The 19807-nt window shown below is 34.1% G+C and overlaps 1 protein-coding gene across 2 annotated transcripts; it reads right to left on the bottom strand.

Annotated features, from left to right (window-relative positions):
* Positions 1 to 13898: 13898 nt before the first annotated feature.
* On the bottom strand, positions 13899 to 19242 carry LOC145560921 (uncharacterized). Of its 2 annotated transcripts, none has more exons than XM_081621819.1 (6): positions 19059 to 19242; positions 16801 to 18384; positions 16444 to 16695; positions 16211 to 16291; positions 14707 to 15294; positions 13899 to 14084 (listed from the first exon to the last, which is right to left on the bottom strand). In XM_081621819.1, the coding sequence occupies exons 2-6, from the start codon at positions 18019 to 18021 to the stop codon at positions 14028 to 14030; spliced, it is 2199 nt and encodes a 732-aa protein (XP_081477945.1). In that variant the 5' UTR covers positions 18022 to 18384; positions 19059 to 19242; the 3' UTR covers positions 13899 to 14027. The 2 variants fall into 2 exon arrangements, with proteins under 2 accessions (XP_081477945.1, XP_081477946.1); XM_081621820.1 differs by lacking the exon at positions 19059 to 19242 and adding an exon at positions 18930 to 19000.
* Between the last annotated feature and the right edge of the window lie 565 nt (positions 19243 to 19807).

Genomic DNA, 19807 nt, shown 5'->3' with positions numbered 1-19807 from the left:
AGAGTATTAGGGACCATGGTAAACATTTTGGCTATTTCTATTTCCGAGCGAAAAAAGTCAAAAAATTCCAAAATTGCAGACTAATTTCCATACATTATGCGAAATTTTGAAGGTTTTGAGGCTCGGTATCGAAAAGTATTGAAATTTTAGGGATACATCTCGGGGTCATTTAATGTCGTTTGGAACCATATATGATCATTATATTTTGTCAAAAATGTTCGTGGTAGGTTTGAGTTAATGAAATCGGTGTAGGTTGTAAATCGGTAAATTTATCGTTTAAAGGAACATTGGATGGTTCCACCCACCCTATGGGACTCACGGTGGGTATTAGGGACAATGGTAAAAATTTCGGCAATTTTTATTGACGGGCGAATAAAAGTCAAAAAAATTCCAAAATTGAAGGCAAATATCCATGCTCTTTGAGAAATTTTGGAGGTTTCGGGGCCCGTTCCCGAAAAGCCATGATATTTAAGGGGATATATCTCGGGGTCATATAATGCCGTTTGGAAACATATATGATCATTATATGTTTTCATAAATGTTGGTGGTAGGCTTGAGTTAATGAAATCGGTGAAAGTTGTAAATCGATAAATTGGCTGTTTAAAGGCAAATTGGATGGTTCCACCTACCCAACTGGACTCCCCGAGGGTATTAGGGATCTTGGTAAACATTTCGGTAATTTGTAATTCTGGGGGAAAAAATTCAAAAATTGAAGGCTAATATCCACGGTTTTTGAGAAATTTTTGAGTTTTCGAGGCCCGGTGTTTAAAAGTCTTGAAATTCTAGGGAATACATCTCGAAGTCATATAATGTCGTTTGGAACTATATATAATCATTATTTGTTGTCATAAATGTTCGTGGTAGGTTTGAGTTAATGAAATTGGTGCAAGTTGTAAACCAGTAAATTGGTCGTTTAATGACAAAATGGATTATTCCACCCACCCAATCGGACTCCGTGGGGGTATTAAGGAACATGGTAAACATTTCGGAAATTTTCATTTCCATGCGAAAAAGAGTCAAAAAGTTCGAAAAATAAAGGCTAATATCCATGTTTTTTGAGAAATTTCGAAAGTTGCAGACCAATTTCCATACATTTTGCGAAATTTTGAGGTTTTGGGACTCGGTGTCGAAAAGTAATTAAATTTTAGGGAATACATCTTGGGGTCATATAATGTCGTTCGGAACCATATATGATCATTATATGTTGTCATAAATGTTCTTGGTAGGCTTGAGTTAATGAAATCGATGCAAGTTGTAAATCGGTAAATTTACCGTTTGAAGGCAAATTGGATAGTTCCACCCACCCTATGGGACTCTCGGAAGGTATTAGGGACAATGGCCTGGTAAATATTTCGGCAATTTTTATTTACGGGCGTAAAAAAGTAAAAAAAAATAAAAAAAATAAAGGCTAATAGCCACGCTTTTTGAGAAACTTTGGAGGTTTCGGGGCCCGTTCCCGAAAAGCCTTTTGATTTTATGGGATATGTCTCGAGGTTATATAATGTCGTTTGGAACCATATATGATCATTATGTGTTTTCATAAATTTTCGTGGTAGGCTTGAATTAATGAAATCGGTGAGAGTTGTAAATCGGTATATTGGTCGTTTAAAAGCAAATTGGATGGTTCCACCTACCCAATTGGATCCCTAAGGGTATTAGGGACCATGGTAAACCTTTCGACAATTTTTATTTTTGGGCGAAAAAAAGTCAAAAAATTCAAAAATTAAAGGCTAATATCCACAGGTTTTGAGAAATTTTGGAGTCTTCGGGGCCCGGTGTTTAAAAAGTCCTTAAATTCTAGGGAATACATCTCGGTGTTATATTGTAGACACCCATTTGTGTCTCCCAAAATCAAACCCAGTGATGAGTACCTTTCATGTCGAATCGTAATCGAATGAAGCGAAAGTGTGGAAAAGTCTAGTGTTGCGGAAAGTTTTATTTCTTTTCTCTTCTCTCTGTTTTTGAAAACTTATTTTAAGAAAACAGTCAATCCAGTTTGGTTGGTCCATGATATGGGTCCAATAGTATTGTAGTTGGATGGGGTTTGCAAAGACCTTTCCAACGATATATTATAAGCCCAATTCCGATGAATATCGAGGAAGTTATGGCCAAAATACTAAACTGGGCCCGATTTGGTTTTTATATGCGGCCCAATGATCTAGAGGAGGGCCTATTATTAATTATCATTCCTAAAGCTATTAGGATTGATTATAGTCTTTTAGAATACTCTAGAAGGTTCTTTTAAATCCTAATGGAGTTAGGATTAATAATTATGTTTTAAAGAGTTTGAAATTGAATAAAACTACTCGTTTTAAGAATTCTTGTTTTGTACGAAGTGGAATATATTCAGATTTTATTTTCGTGCCTCATAATATTTATCCAAATTTTATATGGTTGGATAGATCTTGAAATTATCTTTCCAATGATATATTATAATATTAAATCCGAGTTATAACAAAAAAGATATGAATGAGACATGAAACTTTATCCAAAACTGACACCCTTCCACTATTTTGGCCATATATTTTGATCTACAAAATATTTTAACCTTATTCTAATTGGTTTGAAAAGTAGACTTTAAGAGCTTTCCAACGACATATTATATGCCTTATTTGGACTTTCGGATCAAAAGATATGATAAAAACAAAAACGCGTGAATTTCTGAAATCAGCGCCTGGCGCCAGCCATTGGCGCCTGGTGCTAGCCATTGGCGCCTGGCGCCAATAAGCTGGTGCTGGCGCCAGCTCTGTTTTAGGTGCGCCAATCTTGTTTTACGTGCGCCAAGTGCTCTGTTTTAATATTTTATCTTTTTGGCTGATTTCTCTATAAATAACATATTAAAAACTCCGTTTTCATTCACCAACTCTCATCAAGATTTTCCTGATTATTTTCTCTCTCTCTTTTTCTAAACTAGTCTTTTCTCAAATACAAAATTCTACATTCGCAAGATCTAGAAACACCTAGCCATATTCGAAGTTGCCTTCGCCCTAGACGTGAAAGGTTTTAATTTCTGAGGGTTTGGTCCCAAATCTCTATTTCAATTATTTAATTTAATTGTTGTTTATTATTTTCCTTGAAGTTACTAACGTGTGTATTTTGTTATTAGAAAGAGGTACGAGGCATCAAAGTAAGTACTTTATTTATTTATTGATATTATGATGTAGAAATCATGTTTACATTGTTGTTATGATATTCCTAGTATCATGTCTAGGTTAACTTTAATATTAAATATGATTGTTACAATGCTTCCTATGTTCTTCCTAATATTTATGATTGTTAGTATCATGTTAGGGTTAAAGATTTGATTTTTATTGCTTAGTGACATGCTAGGGTTTGTTATTAATCTTGTTAGTATCATGCTTAAGATATTGCTATTTTTATTATGCTTTAACATGATTATGATTATAATTGTTATAATCCATGATGATTATGAATATTATTATTATTTTGATTATGATTATTTTATTATTGTGATTATAATTCAAGTGATCGCCAATGATAGTTTATTTGTGCATTAATATTCAACCAACATAGATTAAACAGGTTTAGGGTTAATCCTATTGATTGCATGTTAATCAGAAAGCGCACATGAATACGATCAGAATAAAGTAGAGACCTATTATTAGGGCAGGTTCAATCACTTTTAGGTTGGATTTGTACCTTCATCCCTGAACCCTTATTTGGTTCTAGACCTTATGGAGTTGACGATCTCTTCACTAGTAGAAAAAACATTATGGGAAGCGGTTCAAATCCCCAAATGGGAAGCGGTTTTGAACCGCATGCTCTTGGGGGGCTTGCCAATTGCCTTTTAAATGGCAAGCGGTTCAGAACCGCTTGCCATTTGTAGAGAAAGGGCAGCGGTTTGGCGCCAAAACCGCTGCCCATTATGCCTATAAAATTTTTTATTTTTTTTATTTTTTTTTTGTTTTCTTCACTTAAATTGTAACACAAACAAAATATAAGTAAAAACATTAATATATTCATTAATTAATTGTTGTAATATTACAATTTCATAAAAAAAAAAATACAAAAAATTAATAATCATGTAACCAATCCCTTGCTCCCCTCGTACTGCCTAACTCAGCCCAACACCAACACCAACTCGTCACTGCCCAGCCGCAATTGACGCAGCTCTCACCGCCATCTCTGCCCACCAATTTCAGCATCCCCTGCTCCCACCGCAATCACCGCCAGTCGCTGGCTTTCACACCTCCACCGCAACTAGCAGCCCACACCCACGAGCACCACCAGCCGCGTTAATCTTCCTCTTTTACTCTTCTTCTTCCTTTTATCACTGCAACTCCAAAAATTCCCAGAAACTCAATCAAAAACGAACCAAACAATTTAAAAAACTCTTCAAACCCAGAAAATAAACCCCATGAAAATTTTAAATAAAATCTCAAAAAACAAAATAAATGAAAGAAAAAGGGAAAATACCTTGAAATCAACCAAAGCTCCGATTTTGGCTTGAAATTATGGTTTCAATGGTCAAATTCGACCATGAAAACTCTAGATCTAGAGTTTTCATGGTCGAATTTGACCTAAAAAACTCTAAAATCCACACGCATGCTAGGCGATTTTGCTAGAATTCGATCAGATTTTTGGATTTTTGGTTTGTTTTTTTGCACGAAAATGAGGGGAGGATTGAGATTGAGAGAGGAAAGGAGATAGAAAATAGAGTGAGAAATGGATAGAAAATAGAGGAAAGGTGCGTGAAAATGAGAGAGGAGAGAGAGTGGCTGCTTGAAAATGTGAAATGAGAGGAGCTAGAGAGAGGTGCTGCTTCAAAGAGGAGAGAGAGTGGAGGTAATGAGAGGAGGAAAGAGGCGTGAAATAATATGATGGGTTGGTAGGTTTTTTTTTTTTTTACCAATGGCAAGCGGTTTGAGCTATGAACTGCTTGCCATTTACATTTTGGCAAGCGGTTCAGGATGAACCGCTTGTCATTTGCATTTTGGCAAGCGGTTAATCCAAAACCGCTTGTCATTTGCATTTTGGCAAGCGGAATTCAATAACCGCTTGCCATTTGTGGCTGCCCATTCAGTTTATTCTACTAGTGCTTGGATCGTTAAGGGGTGTAACCTTCACCTCGTGAACGGTTTACAAGTTCCTTAAAAACTTGTTGGCGACTCTTTTGCTCTATCTTCTTCCCTTTTGGACGCCACCGTACTTTAGTGTATGATCACAGTGGGGTTCAAGCTAGTGGGATTTAAAGGCTTGAAATCATTCCCTACACATATCATGTCGTATGAAACCATATATGATCATTATTTGCTGTCATAAATGTTCGTGGTAGGCTTGAGTTAATGGAATCGGTGCAAGTTGTAAACCGGTAAATTGGTCGTTTAAAGGAAAATTGGATGGTTCATTCCACCTACCCAATTGGACTCCGTGGGGGTATTAGGTAACTTGGTAAACATTTCGGCATTTTTATTTCCGTGTGAAAAAGAGTAAAAAAACATTCCAAAAATGAAGGCTAATATCCATGCTTTTTGAGAAATTTCGTAGATTTCGGGGCTCGGTGTCGACAAGAAATGAGATTTTAGGGGATATATCTCGGAGTCATATAATGCCATTTGGAACCATAAATGATCATTATTTGTTGTCATAAATGTTCGTGGTAGGCTTTGAGTTAATGAAATCGGTGCAAGTTGTAAACTGGTAAATTGGTCGTTTAAAGGCAAATTGAATGGTTCCACCCACCCAATTGGACTCCCGGAGGGTATTAGGGACCAGAGCAAACATTTAGACAATTTTTATTTCCGGGCTAAAAAAAGTAAAAAATAAAAAAAAAAAAAAAAAAAAAAAAACCAAAATTGAAGGCTAATTATCCACGATTTTTGAGAAATTTTAGAGGTTTCGGGCCCGGTGTCGAAAAGGTTTGAGATTTTATGGGATACATGTCGGGGTCATATAATGTCGTTTGGAACCATATATGATCATTATATGTTGTCATAAATGTTCATGATAGGCTTGAATTAACGAAATCAATGGAAGTTGTAAATCGGTAAATTGGTTGTTTAAAGGAAAATTGGATGGTTCCACCTATCCAATTAGACTCCTAGAGGGTTTAGGGTCCGTGGTAAACATTTCCACAATTTTTATTTTTAGGCGAAAAAGTCAAAAAAAAAAATCCAAAATTGAAGGCTAATATCCACACTTTTTGAGTAAATTTTTTGTTCGATAATTGTAGAGTCAATTTTGCAACATTTTTTCTCAATCTTACAAATTAATACTCAAATTCTATGCATTTCACTTCTTTTTTTCCTACTCTTTTTTTTTATTTAAAAAAAATAATAAAATAATAATAATAATACCAATAACTACCCATTCTACAATTTTTTTTTTTCTTTTCAGTATATTTTTCAAGGAACTCTAATAACTACTAATATTTCACTTTGAGTTATTTTCTTTTGTGTGATAAAACCCATGCATTCGCAGGAGTATGCTCTAGGTATTCTTAAGCTATAAGCCAAATGTTATTAGAGGACCTTGAAGAAAATGCGCCTACATATATACTTAGGGCATGTTCACTTCAGCTCCTATAATTTCCTTCTCTCATAAAATATTCATTCCAGTTCCGTTTCAATCACTTCAGTTCAGCTCAGTAAATGTGAACAGACCCTTAGTTTAGGCCATTTGGGCTTGAAATGTGGATGTAACACAGGCTTAATCTTACCTAGCACAAATTAATTTCACTTTGAAGGAGGAATGGATGAGATACAAACCCGTGACCTCTATATCACCAATATTCAGGAATATGTTTTATACTCTTTCATATATTTTATAGTGTATCAACAGATTTATCTTAACAAAAGTCAGAATCATAAAAATATAAAAACAATAATTAAAAAAAATTAAAGAAAAACTTCAACTTTAGTGCTTAATACATTGAAGTGAAAATTGGTACTGTAATAGAGTAAATTAGATACACTCAGATTGAAAAGAAACCAATAATAATAAGCAATAATCTTTATTAATCGATGGTGCATTGGTACTAAATTATTTCAATTGATAACTTGTAAAAGTAACCAATAAACGTACTTGTTAGAGATATGATATATCGAAAATTATATGTGATATATTTTTCGTATATATATTGTTATGAGAATAATATATTTAGTATTATCTTATGTTAAGATATTATTTAGAAAATTTTTTTTTAGGGTTTATGATTATGCTAGTATATCTTTTAAAAAGATTGTTTCCTATCTTATTGAGTGTTTTGTATATAAATACTCTACCCATTGATTTATAATAAACAAGTCATTATTTCTCTCTAATTTAGCAGTACTTAATATAACTAATAATATAAAACATCAAAGAATTGAATGAAGAATTGAATGATGAGTTGAATGAAGAATTGAATGATGAGTACTACTATACAATTAATCTTGGAAAGAGTATGTGTGCCCTATTGCAATTCCAAATACCATGACTGGTTTTCCTTTGATGATGACAAAGTGAAGAGCGTTGTTGTGTCGACACGTTGCAACAAGTATGTTATCATCTTCTTGTAGTCCATTCTCCTTCTTCAGTTTAGGCCACACCCGTCCTTTCCCGGACTTCAAAACATACTTAAATCCGGGATCATCCTCGTTGTTGTTGTTGTCGTTGTTGTTCTTCTTCTTATTTTTATCAAAATAATTCCATCTACCAAGAGGCATCACGTACACGAACGATCCCATGACGACCTTGACGTTGATATCCGCTTGTTTAAGAAGCTCTTTCTCTTGATTTGTTAGAAACGACGCGTCTAGCTTTTTTTCTGAACCTGCCGGGAGGGCTAGTCGTGCCTGTTGAGGTGCCATGTCAGATGGAGTCATTCTCTTTTCCATTATTACTTTGACTTCGCTGATATCTTCTTTATTGCATCCCAAATTACGCGTCACATGCTCGATAATTGAGGCTTTAGTAGCATCATTATTATGATCAACAAAAGATAATTTATTAGCAGGCTTCTTCATCTTCTTCACTTTAGGTTTGTTGATCACTTGCACGGGGGGTTTCGAGGCCTCGGGTTGTTGTTGTTGTTGTTGTTGTTGTTGTTGTTGTGGTGAAGGTGGTTTGGCAAAGGTAATCTTTAAGTTGAAATTAGGGTTTCTCATAATGTAACATTCTCTTTGTATCTTGGATTTTGGTTCATCATCATCTTCGGTGTTTGGATTTGTTGGTAAGGAAGACGAGGTTGTAGCATCATTGTTTCGTTTCTTGTTGAAGATGGTGGTGGTGTTTTCTTGGGTTTCATCTGATTTCTCCATCGAAATCGATCGAGAAATTAAGAAGAAGGATGAACAATTAAGGGAGAAAGATTTCAAGGAAATTGAATGAAGGTATCTATGGTACGTAGAACTGAAATAAATAAACAAGTATATATAAGAAAATGTACGTGAATCAACAGTTTGGGATGATTTAGGAGTGATGAGCAAACTTTGTGAGCAAGTTACCTAATATATTTGTTTTAGTAGTAATAGGATAGTTTTTAGGAAATAAAATCCAAAGATTTTGTTTAATAACATGATAATCTTATTTTCTTAGGAAATAATATCTAAAATCCTCGATTATGATAGCAGATACTCGAACATTTTAGGAAACTTTTTAGTTTGGAAGCTAATAGACAACGAGTATTACTTACAATGGGTTTTGTTGATATAACATCTGATCTTTTACAAATTTATGATATAATCTCAATTTTTTAATAATAATATTAATAACTCCTCACAATTGTAGTCCAAGGATGATAATTTAAGAATTTGGCGCCAAAACTATATACTAAGGGCCTGTTCATATTTACTTATTTTCATTTCAGTTCAGTTCAGCTCCAATCAGTTCAGTTGAGTAAATATGAACAGGCCCTAACTCCGTTAACTATATTATTTGCAACAAGGAATCTTTTATATTCTCACAAATGATCTTTACATTGATATCATTAGCAATTATTTTCCAGACTTTATAATGTGGGCAACCAAAAAGATATAAAGCTTATTATAATCCGAATCAAACTTGACCTGAAATCTGGCATGACCCAACCTAAACCCGTCTTTAATATCCAATTTGACACCTGCGTCTAGCCACAAGTATTGTAATTAATGGTATTCTAATACTAGTAGTAGTACAAATGAAATTGTAGGAGATAGCTAGGGTCCATTTAATTAGCTTAGTAAGATACAGAGTAATATATAGCTAGTCATTAGAGCTTAAGGTAGATAAAATAATAATAATTAGTTTAAAAGTTATGTGACATGTCAAGCTAATTTGACCATTAGCTTGTCATTGGAGTTGTTGCTCTAAAGAGTCACGATCCTAGTTGATTGAGTACCTCTTAGCTCTCAAGGATTAGCATTTCTGCAGTGCTTTTGCAATTAAGTTTGCTAAATTCAATAAAGCTTATGTTGCTTAATTTAATTTGTCTATGAAACAGTAATCACCATGCATGTATGCTCATTCAAATCAACAACATTACAAAGTATTAATACAAATGAATTGTTACAGAATATAAGCCACCAATTAGTCAATTACTATACATTAGAATTCTTTAATTTCTATCAATAAAAGCTTGCAACATAATGTATCAATTACGAAGTATTAATCTTTATATAAGTTCTGAGGTTAACATTATGTATCAATTACGAAGTATTAATCTTTAAATATAGGTTTAGTTATATTATCACGGATTCACAGTGCTTGACGGCTTGTTACCTCAATCGAGTGAAGCCCAAATCGGCACGTGCTGCCGCCAATTCATGTGTATATAATTATGTACACGTGACATTTCTTTACTTCACCTTATTTATTTCACATTGTTATTGTACGTAGTGGTTGTTACTGATTTTTTTATAAATCAGATTAAAAAAAAATAATAATAAATCAGAAAAATCTAGATGGACTCAATCATATCATTTTATATTAGACTAAGAAATAATAATAATAATAATAATAATAATAATAATAATAATAATAATAATAATAATAATAATAATAATAAACCAAATATATTTAGATCCACTTAAAAAAAAGTTAGACCAAATTACCTTTTAAAGATTAAGACAACATACCCTTAGGACTTCAAATATCGTTACCTACTTTTATTTACCACTCTTTAATTTTTATCACATCATAGTTAATTAGCAATAATGTCAAAAAAAATTGTGATTTTGAAACTATATATATCACTAACTCAAATGAAGAGAAAAAACAATTTTCATGCAATTTAAATAAGAAATTTTTTTAAAAAAAACTTAATGCAAAAGCTCTTAATTTTTAGAGTACTGTAAAATCATAAAGAAACAATTACAAATCAAATTCGTGTATGATACTCCGAATATAAGAGTATTATTGAACCATTTACTTTTAGTACTCTATATATTATGATTATTGAAATCCGTCACGGACACAAATACATCTATCAATTATCAATAGATAACTTTAAAATGGTTATAATGGTATTATATTGAGTTGGATTCCAATCCGTTATGAGTGGTACTATGTATGTAGTATGTATTCTATTTAGATAATGAATAATTTACTCCATTTTGGTAAATTTTATTTGTTTATTTTTTTCATGTCACTAATCTAATACTAGGTAAATCATATTTTTTTCCATCTGTAGAACTAATCAAATATTCATCAACATTTTAACAGTGAGCTACTTATTTAATAATTTCTTTTAGTTAATTTACCACTAATAAAATATGAATTCAGTGTTAAGTTGCCAATGAAAGGATAGTATAGTACACTAGTAATGATAACAGATTCAGATTCAAGGAAGTAGAAAGTAAGTGAAGTTCAAATAAATAAAATAAAATAAAAATTAAACTGAATAACAAACTTGATTCATAATACCATCATATCATAAATATCAAAACTAGGGTGTACTGTACTACAAGATTAAGAGATCAGATAATAACCCTCTTAATTGAACTAGATATATAGTCATTATTACACATCAAAATAAGCTAAAAACCAATAACAAAACAGATTAAACTAGATGTTTAGCATCTATTTAATTAATTTAAACTAACAGAATCACCTTTAATCAAGTTAATAATAATGATTCATGCATAATTAGTAACTTAGCTTGAAACTAAACCATTTTTTGCAATGCAATAATCCCATGCATAATAATACTGATTAATTAAGGAGCCACCAACAAGATTAAAGAGACAGTGAGAGGTCTATACTTTTTCCTCCTGAACGCTGGTGTTGCTGGTGGTGATTCTCCAGGGGAAAAGGACTCAGCATGACCGCGGCCGGTGGCGGCGGAGTGTGCACCATACCACCCATACCCATACCCATTGTATTACAAAACCCGCCACCGCTACCGGTATCATCAAAGTAACCACCATGAGGCGGCGCCACCACTGGACCACCGCACCCACAACCGCAAGTAGTACCAGAAACAGTATTAGGATAGAAAAAACCAGCTGCATCAGAATGTAGAGGTGCTGAACCATACACCGCCTCCATTAATCCATTATTATTAGTATTAATAGCATGATTATTATTATTAGTGGTAGTAGTAGAATGATTAACCTCAAAATTAGTACAACCTCCTCCTGCTGCTGCATTCCCATACCCAAACCCGTATCCGTATCCGTACCCGAATGAATACGAACACCCATCTCCATACCCAGAATTCACCGGAAAATCAGCAGCGGCGGTGTTGGTGGCGGCGGTAGGATTAACGACGGCGGCGGCTAGCTGTTGGTGGGAAAACAGAGTAGCAGGAAAGTAAAGAGACCCAACTCCTCCGGTTCCTCCGCCTTGAACGACGTCGTCTTCAATGGAATAATAGGTGTTATTGGGGGTGTTAGAGGCGGCGGAGGTGGGAGATTCCGACGACAAAAGACGGCGAGCGGCGGCTCTTTGTGCTTTATGGGCATTTTGATGGCCACCCAAAGCTTGAGAAGAAGTGAAGGTTCTAGAACAATAATTGCAGCTAAATACTCTGTTATTATTATCACTGCAACACTTCTTCGTTTTGGGCTCTTTTCTGGGTTTTTTTTCGTAAATCGAGAGAGTTGAAGAGTTGTTAGTGTAGTACGAAGGGTATTTTAGGAATTCATACAAGCTTCCATGGATAATAATACTGTTATTGTTATTATTATTATTATTATTATTATCTGATTTATCCCCCATTTTTGGAGTTGAGTTTGAGATGAAACTCTGATAAAATGATTAGGAAGAAGATGAAGAAGAAGAAGAGAGAGAAAATATAAGAGTTTTGGATTTGTTAAGAGGGGTTTTATAGAGAGAGAAAGCTAGGAGGGGGTTTAGCTGTCCTTGATTTTGTAGTGCTGCAGTGATTCCAACAAATTCCAATTATTCCCAAATTCCGTTATCCAATTTTGTCTTTACCTTGATTGTGTAGAGGAAACTGTTCTTGATTTTTGATACTATTATACTTCATATATATGACCATTTTAACCTTCTCCGATATTCTTGTGATAATGATTATTCATGTATAGTACTCCGTTATAATTTTTAAATGTCCGTGTGTAATTTTTTCGTGTCATTTTGTCCGAAATCATAGCATGAGTAGAGATACATAATAGATAGAGTACGAATGGAAGTATTATGTATCAACGTAGCTATTAATGACGGATATTTTTAAAATAGAGTGAAATGAAATGATGGGGGGAGGTAGGTAGGAGATTGTGCATGCACAATTGTACATATACTAGACCACCTGATGATGAATAATAGAGTACTAAAAAGTTGAAAGATATGAAAAGAAAAGGACAAATAAAAGGTGAGTAGTACTAGTACAAATTAAAAAGCACGTCGTCAAGTGAAATTGGAGGGCGCCCCTCCCCCCCACTCCAAGTTTCTGTAATTTTTGCAGATTGTCAGTTTTCATCTTATTCTCTCTCTGTCCGTACCAATTGGAATGTAAGCAAATCAAAGGAGAGATCACCACGTGGCCCAATCACAATGAGGATGGTTGTTTTTATTACAACCATAAATCTTTTTATTCAAAAAAAAATTATCTAAAGTCGAATTGTTAATCTAGCCCCATGAAGTTGTGAAATTAAACGGTTAGAATACGACTTACTTTACATTTATATGAGAAGTTTCGGAATAAGCAATTATTGTTGATATACTATGGTGAAATTTGGCAAATGTAAACAAAAGAGTCATTATAAAAATGTGTTAAATAAAAGTTGTTTTTGTGCTGATATAGTTCTTTCGAGAAGATAATATTGCTACGATTGTATGGAGGGGTTTAAAGGAGGTGATAGATGTCGGGTCATGTTTTATATTGTATGTTGTACATTTGCATGAGAGTGGAAGGAGATACATATGTCATGCATACAAGGTATGGGTAAGGGGGGGTCTTATACGTTATACTCTAAGCTCTTGTAATTTCACTAGATATTAATTGAAATTGACTATTCATCTTTATTACTCACATTATTACTTCCCAAAATCATTGTCCGTACTTGTAAAACATATATTTTGAAGAAGAAGAAAATATCGTATTATTGTATACTGCCAAGATTTTTTTTATTTTATTCAACACGGTTACTATATTGAAATTGATACATAAATTTAAAAAATAAAAAAGGTGAATTAAGTAAGAAAGATTGTGAGTGAAAAATACAAGTACTATATTAAATGGACAATAACATGTTTATTTACATTATTGTTTTATTTCTTTCTAAGTAATGTACAAATAATAAACACTATTTGTACGTAGTATTTGATTTCCTGAAGTTGCATTACAGGCCTTCCTCTTCTCTTTAGTTTGCCTTTAGGACTTTAGGTGATGGGCCTGTCATGTTTGGGCCTTTCTTATTGGGCCGATCATTCAAGGTTAGTGCAACAGGCCAAAAAGTACAAGTACAAGCATATAGCTTATGCTAGCAGTCCATAGCACACAACAATCTATCAGAAAATAAAATAAAATAAAATTTATTTAAGTAATAGTCAGCTGTACAGATGAAAGTAAACTTAATAAGACTCCCAAGTTGGAATCATTATGATGAATGTAGATTTACAATATGTACAGAGTCAGAATAAGGAGATCAATCGCCGAAGTCGTAATACTTTGGATCTGCTGGGAAATGGTATTCCACATTCAACTGCAACCACAACATCAATAAGTTCACTATCAGAAGAAGCTCAGTGCATAACAAAGACATTCAAACTTAGCAACCAAAACATCAATTACTAATGGGAAGAAGCTCAACTCATTGCAAAGACATTATCACAGTAAACCTTATAATGACAAATGGAAGTAGGTTCCCTTCCAGATCATTTTTACTCGGAAAAACTATAGCCATTGCCATTTCTAAGTAGTGCTTTGGAGCAAACATCTAACTGTAACATTTCTACATTCAGAAGTCAGAACTAAGCCACTAGCAAACTTAGCCATTCGGATTTGAGCAAAGTAGATGGTTAATGCATTGGGCAAATATTTGTGCATGATCAGCCATTAAACATTGCAAATGCAATAGTTGGAATTTTGGAAATATCAGGGAAAAAAGTTGGACATAAAAGGAGACTTTTGTTGAAGTTAGTGATGTCTCTTTTATAGAAGTTTAAAATATTCGCACGATTTGGAAAAAAAAAAAAAAAAAAAAATCTAACTAGAAGCAAAATACTTCGTATTTAATAAGCTTAGTTTGAAGCTTTATTGTACAGAAATAGTATAGGTGAAGCAAAAAAGTTCAAATCATACTATCATATAGTAAGGACACATACCTTGCCTTCATCGGAATCAGTATGCCTCTGAGGGAATACAACTCTCAGGTCATTGTACAAGTAAAATCTCCTTTCCCGTTCATTTTCTCCAGAATTACCTCTTGGAGAACATTTCTTTAGTGGAGGACACATAAAACGAAGATGCAGAGCATATCGTAGGGTTCCAGAACCGTTAACGTTCTCTTTAACCTTAAATGAACCAATTGAAGCTTTCTTCCCACTTGCATTGCTCACACCCTGGTAGAAATTTTCATGGCAAGTGTTTTGACATTCACTTTTGTAGCCACTACAAGCAATTCTCATTTCTCTTAAATTATTATTACACACACTGTGTCGTTCTTTCCCCGTAGAATCTGCTAAATTAGATAATCCATGACCTTTGACTGGAAAAGAGGATCTTGTATTACTGTTCGTATACCTTGGGTTCTCGTCACATGCAATTCTTGATGGTGTGTCCAGTCCCGCTGAAGAAATCTTATTTGAAGCTCCTGTGATCCTTTCCCTCACCGTCCTCTCACAAGATTTATGTTGTTCAGGTTCCGTAGAAATTTTAGTAGATTCAAGCGTGATCCTTTGGCGCATGAATGTCTGTGTCAATGAGAAACAAAATAAGGAATATGATCTAACCAAACTACAAAACAAGAATGGCTCCAAATATTAATTATAATCTCAATCATTGGCTCATTGCCTAGATCAAAATTGAGAATTGTCAGGCTCAATTCTATTAAAAAAAAAAAAAAAAGGAAGCAGTTGCTCCAGTTACATCCAGCAGTATACAAAACAGCAATTGTCAACACATATTGTTAAAGAAGATAATGGATCTAATTTACAAAGAGAAATCACCGAAACAAGCAAAATAGCCCCATACTCTGTCCATACTACTTTGCTAGCCAGATAAGTAAGCAGTGGAACAAGATGCAGATAATAAAAGCAAATGTTCAGAAATTCACTCATAATTCTCCATCCAACTATTTTTAAAAACGAGATCCAACATTTACAAAAACAAAAGGATAAACACGCGGAATTGATGTGGAAACAGAACAGGGGATAAACTACAATTTATCAGTATCATAAATGAACCCTAATTTACTGATAAAACCACAACCTCATATTGTGGATCTTCAAACCATATATACCTCCATTATTGCACATCTAACATACATGTCTCCCCCTAGAGCCACCCCCAACAGCTTGAAGGCACTAAAACTCGCAACTCCTATTCAAAATATATGCACTAACATCCAAAAATCCCTCAACCTACAAACTTTTAATAATAACCTCCTTTTCACACAATTTGTGTCTTCCTAGCTCTACAACTCTTGCAATGCACTATGCCTGCCTCTGACTAACCAATTTCTTCACAAACCAAAATAAGATGTTATATGGCCCCTCATATTACCACCTAATCCAAGCACATATCTGCTTGCGCATGTTTCTTAGCAAGATGTTATAGTGCCATATAGGCTCTAACCAGTAATAAGCAGAATTAGAACATAAATTTCACCTTGGTACCAGAGGGCATGTCACTCAGATCATAGTTGCAAAAGAAGGTATGAATAGGGGTTTTTTCCGGATTGCTGAGGACCTGCAGAGTGAAGTCAAATACAATATTCAGAAAATCAGAACAAAATTGCTATACAATTTCTTTTAGAAAACAAAAGTATATATCCAAGAACAGCACAGCACAGACTTGTAATAAAAGTTATCACAGAAAGATGAGAGTGCAAATCCAAATACCAGCTGTATCCGTCCTTTCATGGGAATGCGCAATCGATTTTTGTCAACTCGCGCATCGTTATTGCTAAGACTTCTTTGGAACTTGTGGCCATAAATCCCACCGGAAGCAGCTCTACTGGGAAGATCTATGGATGCATAGTAGAGTAAGTAGCTATCTCCATCCACACTGGTAACAGAGAATGGAAGTTTCTGCGACTTAGGTGAGAAATTTCCCCCGGTAACACTTAGAACAGCTAGGAAGCCATCAAGTTTCTAAGGAAAGACAAATATAACTGTAAGCTTAATAAAATATTAGAAGCCATTACTTTCTAAAAAAGACAATAGGCAGAAACCTGAAGATCAAAGTAGTGCACCAACCTGATAGACACTATCAATGGGGAATCTACCAGACAAAAGAGATTCCTCAAATGAGCCAACCAAGGACCTCCGCACACAATGTCTACTCAAAGTTCTAATTGGCTTTCTGCTTTGAAGATTAGGGGCCAAGTCAGGAAAAAATGGCCAGATAAACCCCCCCGAAGAATCCAATGATGACGGCCGAAAGTCTTCTTTCGGTAACCTAGTGACATTGCACCCCTCTTTTTCAGCAGAAACGGGTGTGCCAGCATCAGGTCCATCAGGTGACAGTCTAATACTACTAATTGCAGTATATTCACTCTCTAACTGTCTTCTAATAGCCCTAAACCCATCTGCAGCTTCCATCCTATCACAAGATTTCCGACCAAGTGGAGAAGATGGAAGGGAATGGGAGGTCATTTTTTCCATGCATAAAAAGTTACCCCCAGCATGACTTCTTACTATGCTAGGTTTTTCCAGTTTGCTAAGTCCATTAGAGGATAAAAAAACATCAGATGATTCCTGCTCTAGTGGTGATGGGCCATCAACCAAAATGTATGAGGCCTTTCTACCACCTACATAAGATGTATTTATCTGCTCTTTGCAGTAAGAGTACGCCGAGATTGGGGTACTCATTTGATCCTTCAATCTAGAATCATCTACTTTACGGTCTTGTGTCTCTGCACTACATGTTTTCTCAGTACTGACAGGAGAAAGCATCCCATATCCCAGGTTTAAAACATCACGTTTGCAGTTATCAGGGATCATCAATTGGCTCAAGGGTGACAACATTCTATTTCGAAGTGTTACACCACATGATCCAGTAACATTCACTGCACGATTAAATTCATCTGAAGAACTACTGTCACTCAATTCATCACATCGTACAGTTTCATTTGCTTGAAATCCTACAATCCTAGAAACAGGAGTAACATCCACCTCCTGCTTAGCATTGCAGCAACCAACACCCTCTTGCCCAAATTTCACTCTGGGAACATAAAGCACAATATCTCTATTCCTTCTTAGCATTAAGGAGTCATCAGAAGTACCTACACCCTTGTCTCCATTCTTCGAGAATTCACCTCTTGGAGATATTGACGAATTCCCACACAATGAGCTTACATGTTCCCCACACAATCCATCCCGGTCGTGTGAGCTCACACTACTATAATGGGTAAGCTGGCTCAATTGTGCCAGACGTTCCTCATTAGACCCACCAGAGGATACTTGAGGCAAACCCATTGTGAAGCTTACTAATACTACTATAAAAAAAATTGAAAAAAATCCAAATTGAAGGTTGAATCTTCAAGTTCCTCTACCTATCTATTGCAATGGTCCATTAATTCAATCATCGCTTAATTTTCCAAATGAGCAACCCTTTAGATACCTCAAGCCGCCCTAAAGAATTGAATTCCATTTTATTGGTTATCCAAAAACTAAACATTCATACAATTACCACCCTTAAGTCTTCAACCATAAATCAACAAACAACGGCACATAGAAGTCCAATGCAACCTAACCATCCGACCATACATTAAAGTCCAAATCATTATCACCTCAAAGACCTTAAGCAATGGAGCTTACACAAGCCATTGTCATTTGTACCTGCAAATGTATCACAATACTTTAAAAATCGCGCATAATAGTGGACCGTCAAATTCAATGAAAGTTCAAGTAACCCCAATAAACCAAACATTATACAGAAGCTACAAAAGTTAAAACCGCATACACCTCAGAAATTAGGCTCTTACAGTCTATAACATAACTACGAATTCACCAAATAATCAAGAATCAAATGCAATAAAATCCAATAAACTCCAATTTCATATATTATTAACAAGAAGACAATATTATTACATACAAACAACCCCATCAATAATGTAACATTAAAAGATAACAATAACAACAACAAAAATAACATGGTAATAATTTGCAAGACTAACTTAAACAAGACAGCAATTATTCAAAGCTTATTACAGCTCCTGTCAATCTTTTCAAAAAAATAAAAAAAAATCTCAAATTAAATTCCCAAAAACAATCAACCCAATTTAAAGTGATAAATTGATCAAACAAATCAAAATAATCACATAAAAAGTAAACAACCCGTTTTAAAAAATCAAAGAACAGAAGAAACCCAAATACATACGCACCAAATAGGGAGCCATTTTCAATCAAACTAATAAAAATCCATGAAAATCAGCAAAAAAAAATTAAAAAATAAATTTGAATTGAAATGAAAGAAAAGATGAAATAAAAAAGAAAGAGATAGAAGTAAGAACTGGTAAAGTGAAATGGGTTGAATTTTCAGCTTTTTCTTGCGTCGCTTTGAAGAGGCAGAAGGTTGAAAATTTGGGATTGCGGTTTTCGACATAACCATTACTTCTTCTTCTTGTATGTTCTCTCTCTCTTTTATCCTCTGTATTTTTTTAATGTTGTTTATCTGTAAATTGTGTTTCACTTTGCCCATAGATTTTAATTGCCTTTTCTTTTTCTCTTTTCCTTTCTTTTTACTCTTTCTTTTCGTTATTTATTATTACCTCCATTTTATAATGTTTTAACATATAATATATTTCATTTTTGTTCAATTCATATAGACTCCATATTATAATGTTCTAGTTTAATTAAGTCCGTTTTATAATGTTTTCAACATATTTGTTTTATTACATTTTTAACAAGTTAAACTAACTTTAAATTCTTTGTGTAAAAAAAAAAAAAAAAAACTAACTTTAAAATCTTATCAGACAGTTCTTACTCTGCAATATTTATTTTTGATGATTAATTTCTTTATATTGATTTTATTTACACTCTCGTTCTTACTTTATTGAACCTATTTCACATTATTTTGTATTAAGTGAATCTTCCGATAACCATATTATCATAGATTCATAGGGGTCTAATAAGATGAGATAAAACTGGTGTATTTCAAATGAAACAACTCACCACTTGACTTCTTCAATTGGTCATCAATTCTAAAGTTTAAGGCATGGAACACCATCTTTTACTATTGTCAAACTTAAACTTAAATTAA

Source organism: Chenopodium album, chromosome 1 (genome assembly GCF_948465745.1).
Source record: "Chenopodium album chromosome 1, dcCheAlbu1.1, whole genome shotgun sequence".
NCBI classification, from domain to species: Eukaryota; Viridiplantae; Streptophyta; class Magnoliopsida; order Caryophyllales; family Amaranthaceae; genus Chenopodium; species Chenopodium album.
Note: the sequence above shows the minus strand (reverse complement) of the source record. Positions and strands in the feature narration are given on the sequence as shown.